The sequence below is a fragment of the Pieris napi genome, chromosome 8 (genome assembly GCF_905475465.1).
Source record: "Pieris napi chromosome 8, ilPieNapi1.2, whole genome shotgun sequence".
NCBI lineage: Eukaryota > Metazoa > Arthropoda > Insecta > Lepidoptera > Pieridae > Pieris > Pieris napi.
This window is the reverse complement of record NC_062241.1, coordinates 2452991-2476317: the sequence shown is the minus strand read 5'-3', so window position 1 is coordinate 2476317 and position 23327 is coordinate 2452991. Positions and strand designations below refer to the sequence as shown.

The 23327-nt window shown below is 33.5% G+C and overlaps 1 protein-coding gene across 1 annotated transcript; it reads right to left on the bottom strand.

Annotated features, from left to right (window-relative positions):
• Positions 1 to 1034: 1034 nt before the first annotated feature.
• LOC125051560 (probable cytochrome P450 301a1, mitochondrial) lies at positions 1035 to 22617 on the bottom strand. The gene is made up of 8 exons (XM_047651966.1): positions 22084 to 22617; positions 6732 to 6925; positions 5815 to 6016; positions 5260 to 5422; positions 4354 to 4523; positions 3888 to 3966; positions 2539 to 2736; positions 1035 to 1812 (listed from the first exon to the last, which is right to left on the bottom strand). The coding sequence occupies exons 1-8, from the start codon at positions 22554 to 22556 to the stop codon at positions 1705 to 1707; spliced, it is 1587 nt and encodes a 528-aa protein (XP_047507922.1). The 5' UTR covers positions 22557 to 22617; the 3' UTR covers positions 1035 to 1704.
• Between the last annotated feature and the right edge of the window lie 710 nt (positions 22618 to 23327).

Genomic DNA, 23327 nt, shown 5'->3' with positions numbered 1-23327 from the left:
GACTTCTGTGCCTGATACAGGCCTCTTTGGGTCCAAGACTTGCCGGTTTCCTCACGTTGCTTTCCTTCACCATACGAGCGGATGTTACATTTGCAGAGACAGAAAGTAGATTGGTGCACAGCAGAGATTCGGACCTACAACATCAGAAGTGAGAACCAACACTGCTCTCAGCAGTGGGTAATAAATAAATAATGTATATATATAAAAATGAAACCCGTTTTCCGTTGTCACGACATAACATGAAAACGGCTTGACCGATTTGTCTGATTCTTTTTTTATAATATTCCTTGAAGTACGAGGATGGTTCTTACGGAGAAAAAAATTAAAAAAAAATTGAGTGAAAAAGTCTAAAAACAACTCTATATTCCCATACAAAATATTCGTAATAATATTTAAAGGCAATTTGAACTTTAATACCATATCATAAAGTTCAAGTGTTAGTGGAGGGGTTCCGGGAAGGTAAATTTTTATTTTTTGACATAATGTATTTGTTGTAGTATCAACTTTCTTTTTTTTATCTTACTAGCTAGACCGGTGTCCCGAATAGCAGAATAAGTATTAAAAAAAAATAAAGAATCGACTGTTAGGCGGTACGATGTTCGCCAGGCCAACTAGTATTTTAATATTATTAGGATCGTCTGACAAGCCGCTCATATATACACAATATTATATATGCTTCAGGGTAATGTTTTTTATCCTTTAAAATATTTTATTTGAAAATTGTAAAGGCGGAAACAAATTTAATTAATACGCTTTTATGTTTTAGTTAAATATTCATGTAATCGTAAAGGGAATTGGGACAGGTTACTCCTAATTTCGTATAATATTATATACTCTAGGTCTAATACAGTAATTAGAAAACTTCAAGATGGCAAGAAACTTCCCGCTCGTCTTTTCTACGCCATTTGAAAACTTGCGGTAAATAATAAATTTAGAAGTATGAGCCAATGGGCCAATTGCACCTCATTTTTAATTGTTATTACGTTATACAACTGTATACAGAGCTTAGTAATGGGAGGTGAAAAAACAACAACGAGGTAAAAAATAATTTATTTACAAATATATAACTTAGACATATTATATACATAAACTTGGTGTCATGTTTATTGATTTTTAATATATCGCGTATATAAATGATTTACATCTAGATTATCCTTTAATAATTGTATGAGAAAATTTCATTTTTATAAATTGTTATTAAGGTAAGTTTTGACAATACACAAGATGTTACAATAAACCTGAAATCCTTAAACTGCGAGCTTAACACGTAAAATCGTTAATAATATCAAGTTTTAATTCATATGACGTGGTCTTAAATACAGTGACGTTTTTATTCAAATGTCAAACGTCAAAATGACATAAACCACGTGACCAAGTCATAATTTGACGGCAAGAGTTTAATATTAATTTACTTATTAAACATAAACTTATCATAATCAAACCACTCATATTTTTTATAATAACTTCCATCAGCAAGATTGTTTCATTATTACTTTGAAATGTTAACTATGGTATATATTATTACTTATTTAATAATGCACGAAAAACGTTAGTATACATTCAGTTTTGAATGCATTACATTATATAACATATCAACACATAACGTAATTGAACGATAGGAAAAATAACCTCCCAGGCGCCGGCGTAATTTAGTAATGTCACTGTCATGTGTCAATTTAAAGCAGACTGGGAACCATCTTTGTTTTATCGTTCAATCATACGCAAACGTAGAGGTCCGTCGGGTGCATACATAAATGTCACAGCGTATTCCAGTGGGTCGTGATGGTATTCTAGTCTATAGCGGCGTAATAGCTGAAATAAAATATTTAATTGGAGTTAATTGGTGTTATAATGCTAAAAAATAAGCATTTTTAATATGTAATAGCACCACTGGCGTCGGCAACATTGTCGGTAATGTAGATGACGCTTGTAGAGGGCCGAGTTTAAAAGACCATGGTGCAAGCATGGTAGGATTTATTCAGGCTGCGCTACGCTCCCGAAAAGTCCAGTTGAAAAAATAAAAAAAAACTAAGCAACGCGCCTGTATGGCTTGTAAGACCGAGTTAATATGTCGGTCCTATGCGATAAAGGTTAATGTGTGGTTATTTTCTGGGAGCTGTCTATATAAGTTTGATTCTTTCAATATCTTTCAAATTCAATATGACGTATTATTGGGTAGCCATACTTTTGATTCATGAGTTTCACAGACTATTATCGTTAATTGTCCCTTAATTATAAAAATATATCATATTGCACCGTTCTTAAAGTAACTGACTGGTTGTGATGAAAAAAATACACATTTTGACAGGGACAAAGGAACACTCTAGTTATTGTAAACTGATTTTCTTACTATCAGGCAACTAAAATAAAATAAAAAATATATTCAAAATATTAAATTTGTGACAATTAACATTGTTTTTAGTATTTAATCTCAAAATTCTATCCAAATGTTTACAAACATGTTGCAACATCTAAAATATTACTTACTTTTAAACAGTTCTTTCATATTTCAGAAGAAGTATCAAATAAACCACTAACCTTGGCCAATAGAACCTGTATTTCGAGATCAGCAAATCGTCTTCCCAAACAAATTCGTGCTCCGAAACCATACGGAAGAGAAGCGAAGGAATGCAACCTCCCATTCCCTTCTAGCCAACGCTCTGGTTTAAATTCCTTTGGATTTGATACAAATTGCTCCATATTACCCGTCACTATCGTTGGGAATACAACTTGTACCTGTAAAACATTAAAAAATACTATTATGTTTTGAAGAACTGCTTTTAGCAGTAAGAGCGCGCTTTTATATCCTATTTTATAATATAAATAAAGTATTAATTATTATACTATTTGAACCCTATAAACATTTCCTTCAACTTTCATTTATAGAACAGACGGCAACCGGGAAGAGATGTAAAGATACTAATGTCCATAGACACTACTACAAACAAACTACAAAAAAAAAAGAAGACTTTGTGACAAGCGCCTCAATTTACAGCTTAGAACTCGCATTGCGCGATGTTACGTCTTCTCTGTGCTGCTCTACGGCGTAGAATCTTGGACGCTGACAGAGACCAAAGATGTCCAAAAAACTGGAATCGTTTGAGATCTGGGTTTATCGACGTAAGTTTTAAATATCTTGGACAACCCGCATACGAAATACAACCGTGCTGGACAGAATGCAGAAAAACAAAGAAGTACTTATGACAGTTAAGAAAAGGAAACTTGAGTATTTCGGACACGTTTTACGTAACTCCAAAAAATACGAGCTCCTTCAACTAATCATACAAGGCAAAGTGGCAGGTAGAAGGAGACCTGGCCGCAGACGCACGTCCTGGTTGAAAAACTTAAGACAATGGTTTGGCCAAAGCATCAAGTCATTGTTTAAAAGCGCGGCATCAAAATTAAACTAGACATGATGATCGTCAACCTTCGCAAGGAGATGGCACTATAAGAAGATAGACTATCACTGACAGAAGGCTCGCTAGTGCGTGCCGACATTTTACCTGATACTGAGACCTGTTACCTAACAATTTGTTCATTTGTGTCGCTATGACAAAGACGGTAATTGTATGATTTGAGACGATCAAAGTCTGGACGAGTCAGGTTTAGTTAAACTTCGAGAAATCTGATTTCTATTGTTTTTGGTATGATCATAGAGCAAAGTTGTTTACTAATCTGTGAAGCCAGATAATAATGTTAATATATTTTAATGGCTAGAAATGGCTAGACATAGAGATATATGAAATGGTTTCAGGAAGGCCTGACTAATAAAGCGATATGTAATGTAGAGAGACGACTGGTTTGACTTGACCAAAACGGTTTTTATATATTATGAGTCATAACTTAGCGCTAAGTCTCAGAACTGTATCCTTGAATATGGTACTTACGCCTTTTGGTATGTGATATCCGCAAATGACGTCATCTTCCTGTAAGGTCCTGCCGTTTCCAATAACAGTTGAATACATTCTGAAAAATCAATAATAATGTAAAATTATTTCATACAAAACCAGCCAGTTAAAATATGTGTACCGAAGGATTTTTTGACAAGAGAAACATTAATCGTTAAAAATTTCACTGACAACAAGTGTCCACTGAGTCCTAATAATTTCGGAATAAAGTAACAGTGTTAATGATATAGAAATTTTCAGTTTCAGATTTTTACCATTCGGCTATGGTTAATTTACAGACTAGCCCTGCTAAACACCCACATGTATTGTTTTTTGTTAATGCTCAATTCTCACGAATGAGTTGCCGGCCTTTCAAGAATTTGTAGATACTTTTCTTGACGGACCCTAAGTCTTATTGGTTCGGAATACTTCAGTGGGCAGCTGTTTCAACAAAGATTATACCAACCTGAAAACTTCTCGAACAAACGCCTTAGTGTAGTGAAGTTTGTCCAAGTCAGCGTACGTCAGAGGCTTGCTAGGATCAGGGAGTACGTTACGTATTTCTTCCGCCATTTTCTCTTGTTGCTTCACTCTTGTCGCTGCCTGGTACAGTATCGAACATACTGCCATTGATATCTGTCAAAATATGTGTTTTATGAATAGTTTGACTCCACACTTTAATGCTATTAATTCCAATTTATAAGATTATTTCATCTATAATTCTGTGCATAGATTATAAAACTTTAACAATCTGTGCATTGGCAAAAAGCTACTTGTCTATTGCCAACGTCCATACCACGTTGAATACACCGGTTCTCGTCCGTCTACTTGTCTATTCAAAGAAACGGATCTGTGGTCATGACTCATATGGGTTTCTAGCGCCACTAGATTATTATTTTTATCATAATCAGTGCATATTTACATGTACAGTGAGTACACGAATCCGCTTTAGTTGCTTAATTTTAATTTTTTATCGGAAATAAACTATTATTTACTACTGAAAGACAGAGTATTTTAAAACAGTTAATGTTATTTAAAAATAGGTCTATTTTTGGAACGAAGTTCCTTATCGCGCGTTGTGAAAGGGGGCTAGACGGAAAAAATTCTTACGAAAAGTTGTCACGACACTTTTTTGCTATTTGCTATTGTAATACACCGGTTCTCGTCCGATCACCGAAGTTAAGCAACGTCGGGCGAGGTCAGTACTTGGATGGGTGACCGCCTGGGAACACCTCGTGATGTTGGCTTTTTTTTCGTCGTAAGATTGGTGTACCAATAACATATAAATTAATCGAAAGGAATTTCGTTCCATCCGGGTGTCCCTTGACACCTCTAAAGTTTTGTTATTTATTATAACTCGAGTAAAACATACCGTATCGATGCCAACGAGTATAAGATCAAGCGCCATGATGGTAGCTATTTTTGGGTCTCCTTCACTCTTCAGCACGCGCTCCAAAAGAGATAGATCGTTCTCTGACGTCACCTTCTTGGTTTTCAGGCGTTCTAATGCTTCATTGATGTAACGCGTGCAGAGTCTGAAATGATTATTAATTGTAGGTTGTATTTAAATTTTGAAAAAAATATTTAATTTTATAAACAATATGGCGGAGTTAGCAAATACATATCCGGCAATTCACAACCGAGACTTATATGCCATAGTCAAAAGTATTATTTAATTATTAGTTTAATTTCGTCACACACCGTTTTTGTTTGAAATGTTTGTGTAAAAAAAATCTTGACAGTTGTTTACGTGTTTACAAGCATGATACGTAACAGGATTCGACGCCATCTTGCCGAGTCGCCTTTAAAATCAGATACTTAACATAATTATTTATAAATAACAATTTGTATAGGCAGTCACTAATAAATAATCTGAAATGGTTTTTGAAATCTTATCTATACAATATTTATTATTGACTTTACTTACTCAACAAAAAAGTTCATATTATTGACGTATTTCGTCCAAAGTGGTGTTGGTATGTATCTCCAGTATGGAGCTTTTAATTCCAATACTGCTACGTTCCTGAGTGCAAATTTGGCTGCATCGATTATCCTTTGCGGCTCTGAGTTGTTCGTAAGGTCATTTGATAGACAGCCTAGTCGTACATCTAGGGCGACTCGGCCAATGCCTGAAATATTGAATAGTCGAAGTAGATTTAAGTTTTCATCCCATAAATCTTAGAGAAACGTTATGTTGGAGCAACGCTTCGTTTGAATCAGATAAACACGGCGACACAGTAATTGCTCGCACTTTACATTTTCATAGATTTGGACAGAAGTTTTTTTTTCTTCCTTTATGGCTCTGGCACGGTTTGTGCATTAGCCAGCGTCAAGTAGGTATAAGATTTTTATAAGTCGCATTTAATTATTTACAGTTTATGAATAATAAAAAACGAAGGAAACTAATCGCGACATAACATAGATGATTGAAAACGCATTAGGACAGAAGTTCGATTCAAAATTTAAATTCGACATCGACAATATTTGAATTGGATTAAATACTTCTTTTAGTTTCGATTCGTTTTTTTTAAGTTCGAAATTTAAATTCGACATCGACAAAGTTTTAATTGGATTACATTCTTCTTTAATTTTATTAGACGCGAAACAAAATGGCGTTATTTGTTTCATTGATTAATCACAGATAATTATCTGTGGTAATAAAGTTTTTCAACTAAAAAAAACAATTCTATGGTATTATTATTCACATTTTACATGATAATTATTGAACGTGCGTTTAAAAAACATAAAGTTTTTACTCCCTTGGAATACCTATTGAACCTTTTAACTGATTCCAAAAATGCGAAGGAAATAAAGCTAGCTATTACTTTCAATAATTATACTCACATTCAAGAGACCACTTATGGATATCATTGTCAAAGTCTTTCGGCAAATCTCCAACCTCATCTCGTGCATTCTCCATGTATCTGATGAAATCTTCCGTCACCATCTCGATAGGTGCTACATACTTCTTCACCGTCTGCGGCTGAAGAATTGGTCTTTGCACCTTCGAACGAAATGTGCGCCATTGCTCGCCGTGTCTGAAACGACACAAATTTTTAATTTATTTGACACTTTGGTCATAGTATGTAGTCTTTGTATATTTTCTATCCATGAAAAGCTGGTGACATTTTACCACAGGACTTATATAGTCTAATTATAGGCACCAGCCTCTCACAAGGTTAATACTTGCAACATGTGAACCCGTAAAAGGCAATATTGTGAAGAGGCAAATAAAAAACATTATTATTATCTTAATATATATACATTACGTGTCACGTTGTTTGTCCGCTATGGACTCCTAAACTACTGAACCGATTTCAATCAAATTTGCACACCGTGTGCAGTTTGATCTTACTTAAAAGATAGGATAGCTTACTTCTCAATTTATACCCGCAATATGATTTTATTTCAAATTATTTGTTAAATATTTGATAGTCACAATTCTAACAGATGGCGCTGTGTTGAAAGTACCAACGTTTTACATAAGCTACAATTTAATGGCATTACCACCAAAAAAGCATGGTGGTCCCCATGACTGGTGTTCTCCTACCGTTTCCCTTGAATAGTTTCCTACTATGTAATATAACAAAAACCATAGCCACAGTAACGCTTGGCCTGTCTGCTAGGATATTACTCGTATATGATAGCGTTATAGGTGATACGATTCTGTTTGCGCATCATAATTTTTTATTTGTAATTTATATTTTTTTAATAAGTCTTGTTCCCTGCCTGATGAACTTGTTCTTACTTGCGCTATACATAATTAATTGAGCTTACTTAATGAATTATTGTGTAGATTGACTTATGTAAGTGTACTTAATGATAAATAAATATTTTAAACGTAACTGATGTTAATTGATTTCTTGTACACTTGTTGAGTTCACAAGCTTCTTGTTATAAAGGAATACCTACTACCTACTAGTACTAGTATAAACATTTTTTTTATGTTTTTTTAATTGTAGAATTATCGGTGTAGGCATTGTGTAGTTCTACCGTATAATTAATAACTGTAGAGTGTAGAGCTAGAATAATTATGTAAAAAAATAAATAAATTGTCTGTGTCAGTCATTGGTACGTTTCTGTAAAGGCACCTGTTTGTGCCTGACACACGCCATGTCCTAAATTCAGAGTTGATAATAAAATACAAACTTATTTTAAAACATACCGGAGTTATTGTTCGCGCTAAGTCTCGGCTAGATTTATTCTATTATTTTTATTAGAATTAGAAATATAAGTTATTAATTAGTCGGGTTATAAAGGTACGACGCTAACACTCCGTTTACAAGGCTGTGTTTAATTAGGTGATAAGTGATTATGTACATAAATCAATACCAGTCAGACCACTGCCCTATTTGTCAATTACGTATAGTTATAACATTTCGTAAAGTAAACAAAAAACTATTTACTTGGCACGGAGGTCCCTACTTGTAAGAATAAAATTTCTATGAACTGATCAATAAAATGTATAAAAAATTCAGGCTTTTGTTCTACGAAGGTACGTAAGCAAGGACGTTGTCAAGTGGGTGCAGGTTTCCCTAGAGAATTTCTTATTGTTTTTATTTTACAAGGTATAAATACTTGCAATGTTTTATTTATTGAATTGTAAATTATCGTTTTACTCACGCTACAATGATCAGCTATTCAAGGGAATTCCTGTAAGCCATATATGTAGTATGCAAATTGGTGATCAGATTTCTTTAACCTCAAAACCAACTCGATTTCATCAATGAAGAAGCGCATCATTTAAAACTTTGATTGTAGTTACTATGCGTGTTGTAATGCTGGCACTATCTCTAGTCTTGACCAAGATTAGACATCGCACGCTATTCATAGCTGCAATGCGTGGAACAATTAAATTTTTTGTCTTATCCCGGGGATAATTTTTAACTTCGAATTATTTTGACGCCAGTTCTTTTATTATTAATCATCTGTTCATCTCTGTTAAGTTATATAGCAACTATTTTTAAAAACAATAGCCTAAGACTGAGTCAGTGTGTGAACATAAATAAATGAACTAAAAATGGCCTTTATTCGAGTACTACACTACACTAAGTCCATGCTATTATATTTTACACTAGTACTCGACTTGTCTCTATTCTGCCCCGCCATCCATTTTATTACATCTTCCCAAGTTTCTGGTTCTTTCTTTATTCCCACTAGGATATTCCAAGTAAGGGTCTTCTTGACCCATCGGCAACAAAAATACGGATTGTATGGGACAAGTAGTTTTTTAAACGAATAGTTCTAAAAATTTTACTACTCATGTAACAAATTTAGAAAGAGAAATCTCAGTTATAATATACCAAGGTGCAATCTAATAATATCGCTAATCGCTTTCATAACGGCTACATGAATAATGTATACTTTGTCTTCGGTACTAACAATTCGCGTGGAATTACAACTAAGTGCAAGTAGGTATTAGGATTAAAACTCATTCATAAAATACGAATGAGGTCAGCACACTAACGTGAGTTCAACAATCTATAGCCTATAAAGCAATATTTGTTATTGTTGTTTTTGGACCCTTTAAATTTATAATTAAAATTAATAATAATATAAAATATTATAATTAACATCCGCAGCACAGACTGCTTTTCGTGTTTTTACTTTTGGTATCAAAAAGTTCGGTTCAAACATACTTTATTTTTCATTAATAATCGCGGTCGCGCTCAAATCAGTCGTAAAGCAGTCATTTTACGATTTGGCATTCTGATAAACAATAAACTACAAGCTCCCTCCTTATCAGAATGCCAAATCGTAAAATGACTGCTTCACGACTGATTTGAGCGCGACCGCCGCTGCGAAAACCGCTGTGTGAGTTCAAAAAGTGAGTTACAGAATCGCAAAGCAGTACGCCTTCGGTACCTTTCATTTAGCTTATCCAATTACACATTACTCTGACATATTAAATAACATATAAATTACATATTACTTTGACGACTCATTGGTCTATAGTACCCCTGACTGCGAATCCATGGGTCCCGGGTTCGATTCCCGGCTGAGACGAACATCGATGTGATTAGCATTTGGTGTTGTGCTTGGGTCTTGGGTGTTTAAATATGTATTTATATGTCTATCTATCTATAATATGTATGTATATCCGTTGCCTAGTACCCATAACACAAGCTTCACCAGCTTAGCATGGGACTAGGTCAATTGGTGTGAATTGTCTTTAAAAAAAAAAAAAAATATTAATATGTCCGTTTCTCTTTCGTGTGTATTAAGATACTAAATAAGTTCTCCCGCAATTCACCGTGTACCATCCAAAGGTAGCACTCATAACTGTTTAAGGATATTTCTCGAGAGTAATAATTAAAAAGGCTATTTATTATGCTATAATCTTGAGTCACCAAGAGTTTTCCCCAGACACTGGCAGTCAGTTCACGTTTCAAACTTCGCATCTTATGACGAAGAAATCGCTTCTAGAATGAGAAATAGACAATAATACTGCGTGACTTCAATTCGTGAAACAATGCGGTAAACATTTTCTCACAATCGTGTGACTTAGTACTTGGTTTACTATTTTTATTCGGTATTAGCTGCGTCTCAGGGTTTCACCCGTATGTGAGTTCCTAAATAGGGGAACTACCCAACACAAAACTATATATAAGCTCTTTAGTTTCATAATTTTGCTATATATATTTCTAAATTTATGAATATCTACACTAACAATTTATAAGGGATGATCTTTTAATTTATTTTAAAAGAGTACCGAGAGTTCTTTACGCCGGCTTTTTCTCTCGGCCTACACCCTCTGTCTTCTTTGCCGATGAGTAGGGATATCTACCGATTCAAATTTAATGACGTGGAATTAGTGATACCTGTATCTTATATTCCATAACAAACATATTTTTTTTTTTATATTGTACTTAACAACCACTTATACTAAGAGCTACATTAAGTGGAAAAAGCTTTATTTGATCGTTAAATTTATTTGTGCCATATGACGCGGGCGTAAATAATAAATCTGAAATTTTAATATTCCAACTGAATTAATTTTTAATTGTTCATGTTTTATGATTTAAAGAGTAACTTGACACACACTTACAAGCGTAATGGCTGTAGCGTTTATTTAAGAAAAGGCTACGTGGAACTTTGACATATACAATTACGCAAAACGGAAAAACCTTTGAAGGTGGCCAAAACATTTCGCGTTGTCATTATTAAACATTTAAAATGTCTTTGGTTAGGTGAAGAGATAATAAATATAATATTTTTTTTATGTATAAGTGGAAAAGTATTTTGTACCAAATCAATATTCAAGTTGGGAACTTTACACATTACAGGATGGATAGAAAATAAATACGATAAATCATAATATTGTTCAATTTCCGAAATAATTGTTGTAAAAGAGCAGATGATAAATTTTAAATAAGTTAACCCTGACATAAACTGTGAGTTTCGAAATTGGAATGCGAGAATGACACTCCTCTACCGGTTTCATGTGTGCATATAATTTTACTGTATTTACATCGCACCCTACACGGAGTTAGTAGTCTGTGGATTTTTAATCTATAAAACGTTATATAGACAATGCCTCTGTTCTCGTTTATTATTTATCTTACTTTTACGTAAATAAGACTTGGCTTAAAGGTCTCGTTACCAGGCCATAAAATTAAAAAAAAAAAAAAAAAATTACTTTTACGTAGACAAAATGAACTGAAAAAGAAACGTGGGAATGCCACAAAGGCTGACGACGAGTAAGGATTTCTGGTTACCAATGGATGGAGGAAGCTAAGTATAGATCTTAATGGAAAGTTCAGGAGGAGGCCTTTACCGAAAAGGGGTCCGTACTGCAGATCACAAAGAAACGAAAATATGTATGCAACAATAGCGAATGTAGATCAAGAGTATGACAACAAATCAAGAAAAGTTATTTTGTTATGGAAGACAGATAAAGTTATATAAGTATACTTTATTGACATTATTAAAGGCCGGCAACGCACTTGCGAGCCTTCTGGCAATATGAGTGTCCTTGGGCAGCGGTATCACTTAACATCTGAGCCTCCTGCCCATTTGCCACCTGTTACATAAAAAAAACTTAATAAAATCACGTTTTAATATAAAGTATATTCTATAGAAAATAAATTAAAACAGAACAAAGAAATTTCAAGCTTCAACCGCGTTGATGTCTTCTGTCATACATAATATTCCTTATTTCACGTGTTGACCAGTTAAATTAACGATTTTAAGGGCCAGCAACGCACTTGCGAGCGTTCTGGAAATGTGATTGTCCATGGGCGGCGGTTTTATTTATCATCAGGTGTGCCTCGTGCCCATTTTCCCCCTATTGTATAAATTATATACTTCATCAAATACTAACTGTGCTCTGCGGTTCGCACGCATTGATTCGGTTCTAGTACGATGTTCCAAACCGTTTTACGGTAAATATACTTTTATACTAAGATATTGATTTACTAGCGGACGATTGATTTTTTCTATAAAACTATATACTGTAATTACATAAAGAACCCGAACTTTAATAAAAATATTCTAAAACCTATGTTCGTCAGGAATTAAGTAAGCAATGGTAAAATATTCTTTCAAATCAATCCTGCCCTGCGATTCTGTAACTCACTTTTCGAACTCACACAGCGGTTTTCGCATCGGCGGTCGCTCAGAATCACTCGCTTATCAGAATGCCAAATCATAAAATGACTGCTTCACGACTGATTTGAGAGCGACCGCCGATGCGAAAACCGCTGTGTGAGTTCGAAAAGTAAGTTACAGAATCGCAAGGCTGTAGTTTAAAAGCCAAGAAATGCAAACAATCAAATCTTTCCTCTTTATAATATCAGTGTCAATAATTTTGTGAATATCGTAAACAAAAATGTAAAAAAATTGACCGATAGGAATTTTTTGTTAAATTTTACTTAAAATTAAATCACTGTTAGATAAAGTCGTTAGAAGTGACGTTTGTGAGACCTCGCTTTCGCTTTGCCCCACATGCCAACTAGGACAAACACCTCAGTTGAAATACGATTTAATTTTATTTATCACACTTTAAATCTTATAAATGGAGTTTTATTGTATCAATATTTATACTGCATCATTCATTTATAATGTTTAGAAAAAAGTATTATCAAATCAAAATCATTTATTCATTTAGGTAACACAATGTACATATATGAACGTCAAAGGGAAATACAAATTAAATGCTTCTAATTTTACATTAACTGCCAGTTCTCAAATCAAGGGCGTAGAACCGAAGAGAAGAACTGACTACTAACTCTCCGCCAGTATTTTTAATCGCCAAGTTTTTTATTTTACACATATGCAACCATTACACCATGGCATCTTAAGTAATTAAAAGTCTAATATTTTATTTATAGTCTTTTTAAAGTCTACAATCTTTATAAGTTGTCTGTAATAGATCATAAAAAGTCTATGGTCTCACAGGAGTAACATAGACTAGATAGACACAGATATCTAAACACTTAAATCATAGACAGAGATTGAAAGGCTAGTAAAATAAAGAGTGGCCCTAACGAATCTATATCGTATCTATAACGTTTACTACTTATATGTAACAAATATATTAATTGCTGTTGTGTTCTGAAATAAAAATAAAGAAATCAAAGCAATAAGCTTGCGTGCAATACAACAACGTATATAGCGAGAGAACGCTGAGATATTTGCTACCGCGGCTAATAAATGGACTACCAAATCAGTTATTAGATAGCCTAACGTTGACCAACATAAAATGTAAATTGAAAATCTATTTTATATGCATTTGTCGCGTTCCTATGTAACATATTATGGTTTTATTATATTATTCTGTAAAATTAAAAAAAACTTAAATTTCTACACATAAATGCGAGATCAACACGTAATTGAAAATTATAAAAGCCAAACTCAAACTCAAACTCAAAATATCTTTATTCAAGTAGGTAACCAAGTACACTTTTGAATAGTCAAGTTAAATTAATCGTAAATTTACATTTACTACCAGTTCGCAAGTCAAGGGCGTAGAGCGGGTAAGAAGAACTGGCAAGAAACTTTCCGCCACTCTTTTTAATCGCCAAGTATTGTCATACAAATTGTTTGAACTGGAGCAATTCAATCCCAAGGATTAGGATCATTTAAGTAGTCCTCAAATTTATAAAAAGCTTTGTTGATTAATTTTCGTTTAACGAGGACTTTGAATTTATTTAGTGATAATTCTCTAATTGCGCTTGGGAGTTTGTTGTAAAAACGAATACAATTTCCATATAAGGAGTGGTTTATCTTTTGGAGCCTGGTTGGTCGTACACTCAAATTAGTTCTATTTCGCGTATTATACTGGTGAAAGTCACCATTTGTTTTAAAATCGTTTATATTTTTTTGGACATACAACAAGGCTTCAAGAATATATTGACCAGATAGTGTCATAATATTTAATTCCTTAAACTTATTCCGTACCGACTCCCTCGGAGAAACACAACAAATACCCCGAACAGCCCGCTTCTGCAGCACAAATATGGATTGAACCTCTGCAGCAGCACCCCACAATAAAATGCCGTACGACATAACGCTATGAAAGTAGCTATGATACACAATTTTAGCCGTGTCCTCATCAGTAAACTGTCGGATTTTCTTTACTGCATATGCTGCAGAGCTCAGCCTATTCGAAAGAGTCTCTATGTGTGGGCCCCATTGGAGTTTACTATCTATTGTTATGCCTAGAAAAACAGTTTTGTCAACAAAGTTTAGTTCACTGTCCTTAATTTTCAGGTTACCAATATCTCGCTTTACGCTAGTAGTTGTAAATCTAATACATTTTGTTTTATTCTCATTAAGCAATAAGTTATTTACATTAAACCAGTTAACTATACGAGAGATAGAATTGTTTACATCGTCCAATAATACGTTATTCCTATTCACTTTAAATAGAAGTGAAGTATCATCAGCAAACAATACCATCTCATGAACTTCGTTGACAAAGAATGGGAGGTCATTTATGTAAATCAGAAATAAGAAAGGCCCGAGAATCGATCCTTGGGGGACGCCCATTGATACCTGCGAACCCGGAGAGGTGACTCCATTGACATGAACTCTTTGGATCCTTCCCTTTAAATATGAATTCATCAGGCTGGAAGCTTTGCCATCAACGCCATAGTGTTGAAGCTTTCCAACGAGTATATCAGGATGAACACAGTCAAAGGCCTTTGACAGGTCACAAAAGACGCCGACTCCATCATATGATTCTTCCCAGGCGTTAAATATGTCCGAAATCAACTTCACACCGGCATCGATTGTGGAGCGACCCTTAGTGAAACCATACTGTTTATTATGTAAAAGTTTATTTTTATTAAAATGTAAAGAAAGCTGGTCTAGCATTATCTTTTCAAAAACTTTGCTCAACGCAGGGAGCACGGAAACAGGTCTGAAGTTTGACGGATCAGACTCACTACCTGCCTTGAACAACGGTGTAATCTTACTTAATTTCATTTCGTCCGGAAAGACTCCACAATCGATACAGCTGTTAAAAATTATAGACAATTCAGAGCTTATTACATTAATAACGGAATTTAAAATGACTGTTGACATACCCCATATATCTTTACTTTTTTTTAAATTAATAAGCTTAAAAGTTTTAACGATATCATTACAAGTTATATGTTTAAACTGAAATTTAATATTACATTCAGGTACACATTTTTCTAGCAATGAGATCGCAGCAGCAGGTGAAGAATCTAGGGACTTGGTCGTATTTAGTGGTACATTTGTAAAGAACTCTTCAAAAGAAGAAGCTACCTCTGGGTCAGATTTTATTAACTTCCCTTTAACTTTTAACATATAATCAGTTCGTTTGTCAGACGTTTTACCTGATTCTTCATTTATTATTTTCCAGGTAGCTTTTACTTTATCCATGCTATTTTTTATTTTTGAACTTAAATATTGAGACTTTGCAGTTTTGCAATCTTTTTTGAAATTATTTGAATACAACCTAACATATTCCCTAAATTCCACACTAGTGTTATATTGCATTTCGTCATAGATTTCATATAATTTTAACCTTTTCCTGTGTAACTCCTCATTTGCCCAGTCACAGAAACTTGTTTTCTCAGAGACCAATAAAGTCTTTTGAGTAAATACTTTCTTGAATTCATCAATAAATGATCCAAAAAAAGTATTGTATAAATTATTAGGGGATGAGTTGCCACACAGAAATGGCATTCTATAGACCAATGCTTCTCTAAATCTGTCCAAACGGTCATTTGTAATAGGAGTTATCACAATTTTCTTCTTTTTACATGTTTTTTGTTTCCTTAATTGGAATTCAAACCATTGACCAGTGTGATCAGATTTAAATCTATTGAAAATACAAACATTCAAAGGGGCTATGTCACTATATATGTTATCTATACAAGTTGCGGTGCTAGCTGTTATTCTTGTGGGTGAATGAAATTGATTTATTAAATTGTATGAACGAAAAAGACTAAGTATGCGTACACTTGAATTAGAATGACAAAGTAAATTGACATTAAAGTCCCCACACACAATTAGCCCTTTATTACACTTTACTAATTTACACAATATCTCCTCTAATACATTTTCAACATTATTATAGACAGCTGATGGAGGACAATATAGACATACAACAATGAATTGCTCCAGTTCCACACAGGAGATTTCAATAGTTAGTTCTACAGAGAGGCTGATAATATCCTTTCTTTCTTTGCATTTAAGTTTTTTACTTATTAGGATTAATGAGCCACCATGAATTGCATTTTCTCTGCAAAACACACTACCAACCCTGTGGTTACAAAAATTAAACAAAACTTCATATTTTTTTAGCCAGTGCTCTGTTATGCACAAAAAGTCTATTTTTTGACTATTCAAGAATAGTTCAATTTCTAATTCTTTATTTTTCATCCCCTGTATATTTTGATGAACCACAATAATTTTTTGGGAATGAATTTTATCACATAATATACTTACCTTATTATTGCAAGAGTGGTGCTCTGTTGTCCTATTATCTAATTTAAATAAATATTATTTGGAATTTCTTCCAAGGTCTTATAATCTAATGCTTGCTCAATAGAAGCAAGGGGTCTAGCCAAATTCTTGGCTGTCATCTCTATAAAATATGATAGCGAAACAGCTATCTGTCTTTTTAAGAAAGCAGGTAGGTAATAATATCTACCCTTTGTAATAAAAAACTTTTTTGTATACCTATTGGTATCTATGACACAAAATTTATCATTATACATTGCCAATGTATGCAATGTTTGATTAAGAATATATCTTGTGTCATTTTCTTCCTTAGGAAAGCTTTGGCTATAGGGAAATGTAAACATAACAATCCTCTTAGAGTCTAAACAACAAAGTTTTTCATATAATACTAAAAGATCATGTTTATTTACATTTCCCCTGTTCCCTATAAAAATTATTAAATTATTACATTTATCATTGTTTTTGATTATATGATTTTTCACAATGTTTTTAAATGTGGCATTGGGATAGCAGCTGTTTATAAATGTTTGGCCGTCATTTAATTGTACAATAGTACCCATGTCCTTACCCATTTCATCGGAATACATTAAATTCCTTTCTTTTGCCTTAATTTTTTCCTTTAACTGAGTGTTTGTTGTGGTGTAGGTGAGGCTGTGAGTGTGTTGTGATGTCTGTGGTAATTGGAGGCTTTTATAATTGCAACCATAAGTTTTATTCTGTAATTGCTCATAACATTCTGCGGTGTAATTAGAAATTTGAAGCAGATCTTCCATTGCAGAAGAATATTTTTCTACCATACATTGTGATTCTTCAAATTTAGAAGTGAGACTGTTTGTAAGTTCTTGTAATTTTAAAATTTCTGTTTTTAAATCTAATGTGTCAGATTCATATTTTAATTTAGCATTTTCAGTTTCAATTAAATGCAAGTCAAGTTCATTTTGAAGTTTTGTGTTTTGAACTTTTAAATCCACACTGTTTACATTTCTATATTGTTTTACTAGTTTCTGTGTCTTTTTAATGTATTTATTAATTTTAATATATTTTCTTATTTTGTTTTTACTTAAACTTTTTACATGATGAGTTGGTGTAGAACCTGAATCATGGATTAATGTATTGTATAAAATGTTTGTGTGTGTATCTTTTACACTTTGTGAGACTGCCTCCAGGTTATTAATATATTGTTGAGCCTCCAATAGCTGGTTTTCAAGACTTCTTATGCGCTGCAAAGCAACTTCATACTCATTACCATAACTATCAAGTTTATTTAATTCCTGCTGAAGCATAACACACTGATCTTTAAGTGAATTATTTTCTTGAAATAGCAAGGACATTTCATTTTTGAGCTTTCTGTTGCCTTCCAGCACACTTAAGAATTCTTTTTCATTTTCTTCTCTTTCACTTGTTAACTGGGTACATAAATCCCTGCAAGACTGCAATTCAGTCAGTGCTAATTTAAGTTTAGACTCTTCTTGCAAAGCCAAGCCTCTGCGAGTCATCATATTGTATAATAGGGACTGTATGCAATGAACAAGCGAAAAAGGTATGTATATATAACTGTTATGTGTGAGTGGTGGTGGTTGTACTATTTATTACCTATTAACATATAATGAAACCTAAATACACAAAATGTTCTTATTTTGTCAAGTAAATTATGTAGTATTAATTATTGTCTGGGCGAATGTTTTCGTCGTCGATTTTGCTTCCACTAGTTGTCAAGCAAAATGAGACATAAACCGTGCCAATGTGTGATGGACGTAGCTCCAAAAACTGAGCAGTATTTTATGATCGTATGTAGTCAGTAAATATAACTTAAATAGAACAAAATACTCCCCAGGTTTGACGATATTTTAAACTACGTTACCGTTAAGGCGTTAAGTTGACAGCCAGTTTTAGATCCCTGTTTTGCCAAGTTCTCGCGACAAAAAACACTGTATAATCACTTTATATTATACACAAATCTTATTTTTAACTATATTACCCTAATTTAACTAAATTTAAAGCCTTAAAATTATTATTTTTTAAAATTAAATGTAGAGGTTGTTTTCTTACAACCTACTACCAGAGTTGCCAGACGCAAAAAAAAAAAAAAAAAAAAAAAAAAAAAAAAAAAATAAATTAATAGACATACGCTATTTACTTATTTGTTTATACGTTATATCCGGCACGTGAAGATTATTATTTGCCTAATAAAATTATATGTAGGAATGTTAAAATATTCCTTATAACAAAGACGTCATATTATGTCATGCGCGCTAACTCACTAAAGTGCTAATAGTGCTAAATATACATCTAACATGGTTGACTTTGCCATTTGTTTTAGCGCAATTTATATTCAATGACAATTTTATGGGCCAAGGATTACGTTTTTATCACGAAATTGTAGCAAATTCAAGAAGAATTATAAACGAAATATATATATGATCAAAAATCTACATGGAAATACATTTTTACATTTATTTGTGACGTATGACCAAACAGAAGTTTAATTTCTTAAACATGTTACAAAAATAACATTGAAACAGTCAGAAGGTTCGGAAATAAATGTTCACGAACATTCAGAAAGATATTGTTCGATTGATTACTCTTTGATTAATTAAATTATAAATTAATTGAATTATGTTGAAACTAGTGTTGCAAATTAGCTGATAAGTGATTCAGAAAAATATAACGAAATACGATATATTTTATTTGGAATGTCAGTCGGGTTGGAAATTTATTGGCATTGCAATATTTAATGTTCTATATATTTTGTTTGTGTTGGTAATTTTTATTCTTTATTTAATTGTTATTGTTTTGTTCAGTGTGATGTTATATTATAAGTAGTCAACCATTAAACAGTGTAAGTATTAAAACATCCATGTATCGTATTGCTTGGTTGAATTACAAGTATCACTAGGTCTAAGTTATGCCCTAAGTAATAAACAAACGTGACCGAGCATACATTTACACCTAGTCAGTAGCAAGGTTATATTTTATTAGATGTTTATTGAAGTTAATATATATATATACGTTCAAGTATATGTACTCAGGGCCGGATTTAGGGGAGGGCAACCGGGGCCTCCACAAAAGAGGGGACCCCACAATAGACCTCGGAAAAAATTATTCAAATTCCGTCTAGTCAACAACTTGTCTTTTGATATTTTTTTTCGTATTTTTACCTTTACCATTGTACAAACATGATTATATTATTCTTAAATATTAATAGAAATCATTGATCTGTATTTATAATTTATATGTTTGTTAAATACTAAAAGAATCTACTTAGTTTCACACATTGATTGAAACACTCGAGTGAATTGTTTTTCCATTTTATTTGGAAAATAATTTGCGGACAGGGGCCTCCAATTCCTTGCTGCCCCGCGGCCTCCAGACCTCTAAATCCGGCCATATAGCAACTTAAGATTACCTTAGCAACTTAGAGCTGCTAATAAACGAATAAAGATCAACAGAAAGTAAAGTGCTAGCTGTCTCAAAATTAATTTGTCACAGATTGAGAACGATTATGTGTGCGGTAGTAGTACCATTCTCAGAAAACCTGCTTAAATTAAGTACATAAAAAACTAGTGGCACTACAGTGGTCTGGGCCACAGACTTTTCTTCCTGTTTCAGGATCATTTGTCAATCTAATACGCAAGGTGATCAGTCTCCTGTGCCTAAAACACCTTCGACTAGCCAAGCCGGTTTCCTCACGATGTTTTCCTTCACCGTTCGAGCAAATGTTAAATGCGCACATAGACAGTAAGTCCATTGGTGCACAGCCGATTGAATCTACGACCTTAATGATGAGAGTCGCACGGTGAAGCCACTGAGCCAACACTGCTTAGGTACATACTCTATCAAAAACAACCTCAATTTGTCAGAGGGCTAACGTTAAAGATTTTTTAAACATTTAATTAAATAAAAATTGTCAATAAATTAAGCAAGCAGGCAAGAGCGGTGTTGGCCTAGTGGCTTGCGTGTGACTGTCATCCGTGCATGTGTCAGGCATAAAAGGCTGATCACCTACTTGCCTATTAGAACGAAACAGATGCAGATAATATCTGAGGCCCAGATTAAGAGTTAATTGTAGATTTTTGGTTAAAGAAGGAATATGACCGTATTATTTATCGTCTTAGAGATATACGGAGATAAAGGACTTCGTGCAATACTGAAGTAAACAGAAGAGGTTGAAAAATAGCTTTATATTAAAAAAATCAAATTTCGAAGCATTATCAGAATATATAAGCTGAGTTGTGTGTGTATCAACGTAAAATAAATTTTGAATTTAGAATACCATTCTATACTCAATTAATTTACATGATTGCAATATGTTCAGATTATTTCGAAATTCAACCATGACATCAAAGATGACCTCTAAACTTTAAACTATTAAAATCAATATTATTGTCTATTACTGGCCAGAATTCGATTTTAAAGCATGGTAAATGCCAACTTTGGGAACTTTGTTTTATTTTTGAATTATTATTACAGTGAAAAATCTATCATCACTCAATTTAATTCCCAAAACGTCGTAACTACTCGACTTTTGTTGGTTTACCCTGTTGACCATACAATGTAAGGATTTTGTTTAAATAACGAAAACTCTTTACAACCCCCAAAATTTATGACGTTTAAGAAGAAAAATTGTGGTTTTTTTTTAATTAATATTTTGTCTTCGATTTTGATACATGAATAGTTACTCCCTCCAATAAATAATAAATCAGATCTGAGAGCAAAATTCGTGTAATACACACCTAGATTCATGTACAAACAAAGTTAATGTAGCTATCGCAATTAACTTGGTGAAAGTTACCGGGAAAGTAGTCGTTCGTTGAGTTTTAAGCAAATTTTGACATTCAACATAAAGCTTTAATAGGTACCCTTTTTTAAATAAGGTTTCAAGTCTTCATGTTTTCTAACAATAAAGAGAGTAGTTACCACTATCTCTGTTATCGCGAAAAATAATTAATTAATTAGGAAGTAATTCGGAAAGTTTAATAAATGTTTATAACAAATAAAGCATTCTTTATATATTATTACAAATATAGAATACTCATACATTCACGCATACTTACGGTCTTATACGAATTTTGTGAAATGTAAGACTACTTTTTCTTAAAAATAACAGGGGATGGGGCCAGTCCAGGTTAGATATTTGTCACAACCATAATTCGGTCATGAATAAAGTTTTATAATTATTATATTAATCGCACATGAATCTGATTAAATTATATCTTGTAATGACTTCGATATGTATTTAAAAAAATTAGTTACTCACACTCCGACAACTCCTGGTAAATCACCGAAAAAATCCTTCCGCACTTCAGACTTGTATTTCACAAGGCAAGGCATGGCAGGCCTGAACGGAGTCGGTCCTTCACGCCTATACATCCTCTCAATCTCATCAGCATCATACACGAACAGCAAATCCGGCCTCCCAATCAATCCACCGAGTCGCACAATCCTTCCATATTTATCCAGAAACTGTTGTGTTACCTTCGCGAACTCAGATATGTCAAATTGACCAATGACTGGTACCATTCGCCACGTATTCCCCAGAAGGGGGATGGGTTTAGGGCCGGGCACCTCCGAGTAGGGTTTTGCGTTTGAGAATACTTCGTCGGTAAGGGCGGCAGCGGGTGCTATTTGGGAACGTTGACGTTTTGAAAATGGGCATCCGGATGCCTGGCGTGAGCCTATGATGGAGAAAGGGCGGACGTAACCCGCGAATGACTGTAGCGAACGGCCCATGATTAAGGCCGCCTCGTTCGGAGGTTTGTCGGTGACTGGTAGCGTGAGATTACTACGGCAGATTTACCGTTGGGTGGCATCTGGCATTGCAGTCACGGACAAGCGTTCTCTTTTTTTATTAAACTTTCTATTATACTTGTTTTACGGTAACGTCGGACGATCAGACGAACATATTCTCTTGTTTATATTTTTTTTTAATAAAAACTTTTTAATTCCGATCCGTTTTTGAAAATGTGTCTTAATAATGAAATGTGGTACTATAATATTGTATTTTGGTACGGTAATATGACATTTTCGAATGAAGTAGAGTTTACCGGGTTAAAACGCGCTTGCTTACTTACTAATTTTTACAAGTACTTTCTGTTGCCTACCAATTACCAAAGCGGTGTTTTATAATTTTATACCAGTTTGTATAATAAATAAGATTTCAACTTTTTTATAATTAAATCGCATCTAAAAATATATACTAGGTACTAAAAATAAAATAATCTTCAATATTTAAAAATAAGTATATTAAGGTACGTTTCTAGTAAAGCAGTATATTTTTGTTAAGTTTGATAAATTTCTTATATATTTGGATATATATTATGTTACTACAAAGCTGTACTTAAGCAAGTGAATAATATTTGAGACTATTGTTTAATTTACATTATTGCGTTTTTAACATGGTTTTTACCAAATTGACTGCTGTATAATATACGAATGAAATAATACAATATTGTCGCGCGTTATTTACTGCTATTCCGTATCAGTTCGTGAATCTCATCATGA

Bases quoted from the DNA above. Each gene is read 5' to 3' on its own strand.
- LOC125051560 (XM_047651966.1), bottom strand. From the start codon at position 22,556: ATGGGCCGTTCGCTACAGTCATTCGCGGGTTACGTCCGCCCTTTCTCC. The intron at 4,524-5,259 runs GTATGTTTTACT...ATATTTTGACAG, and splicing joins TACTCGTTGGCATCGATACG to ATATCAATGGCAGTATGTTC. The intron at 1,813-2,538 runs GTTAGTGGTTTA...ATTTTATTTCAG, and splicing joins TACAGGTTCTATTGGCCAAG to CTATTACGCCGCTATAGACT.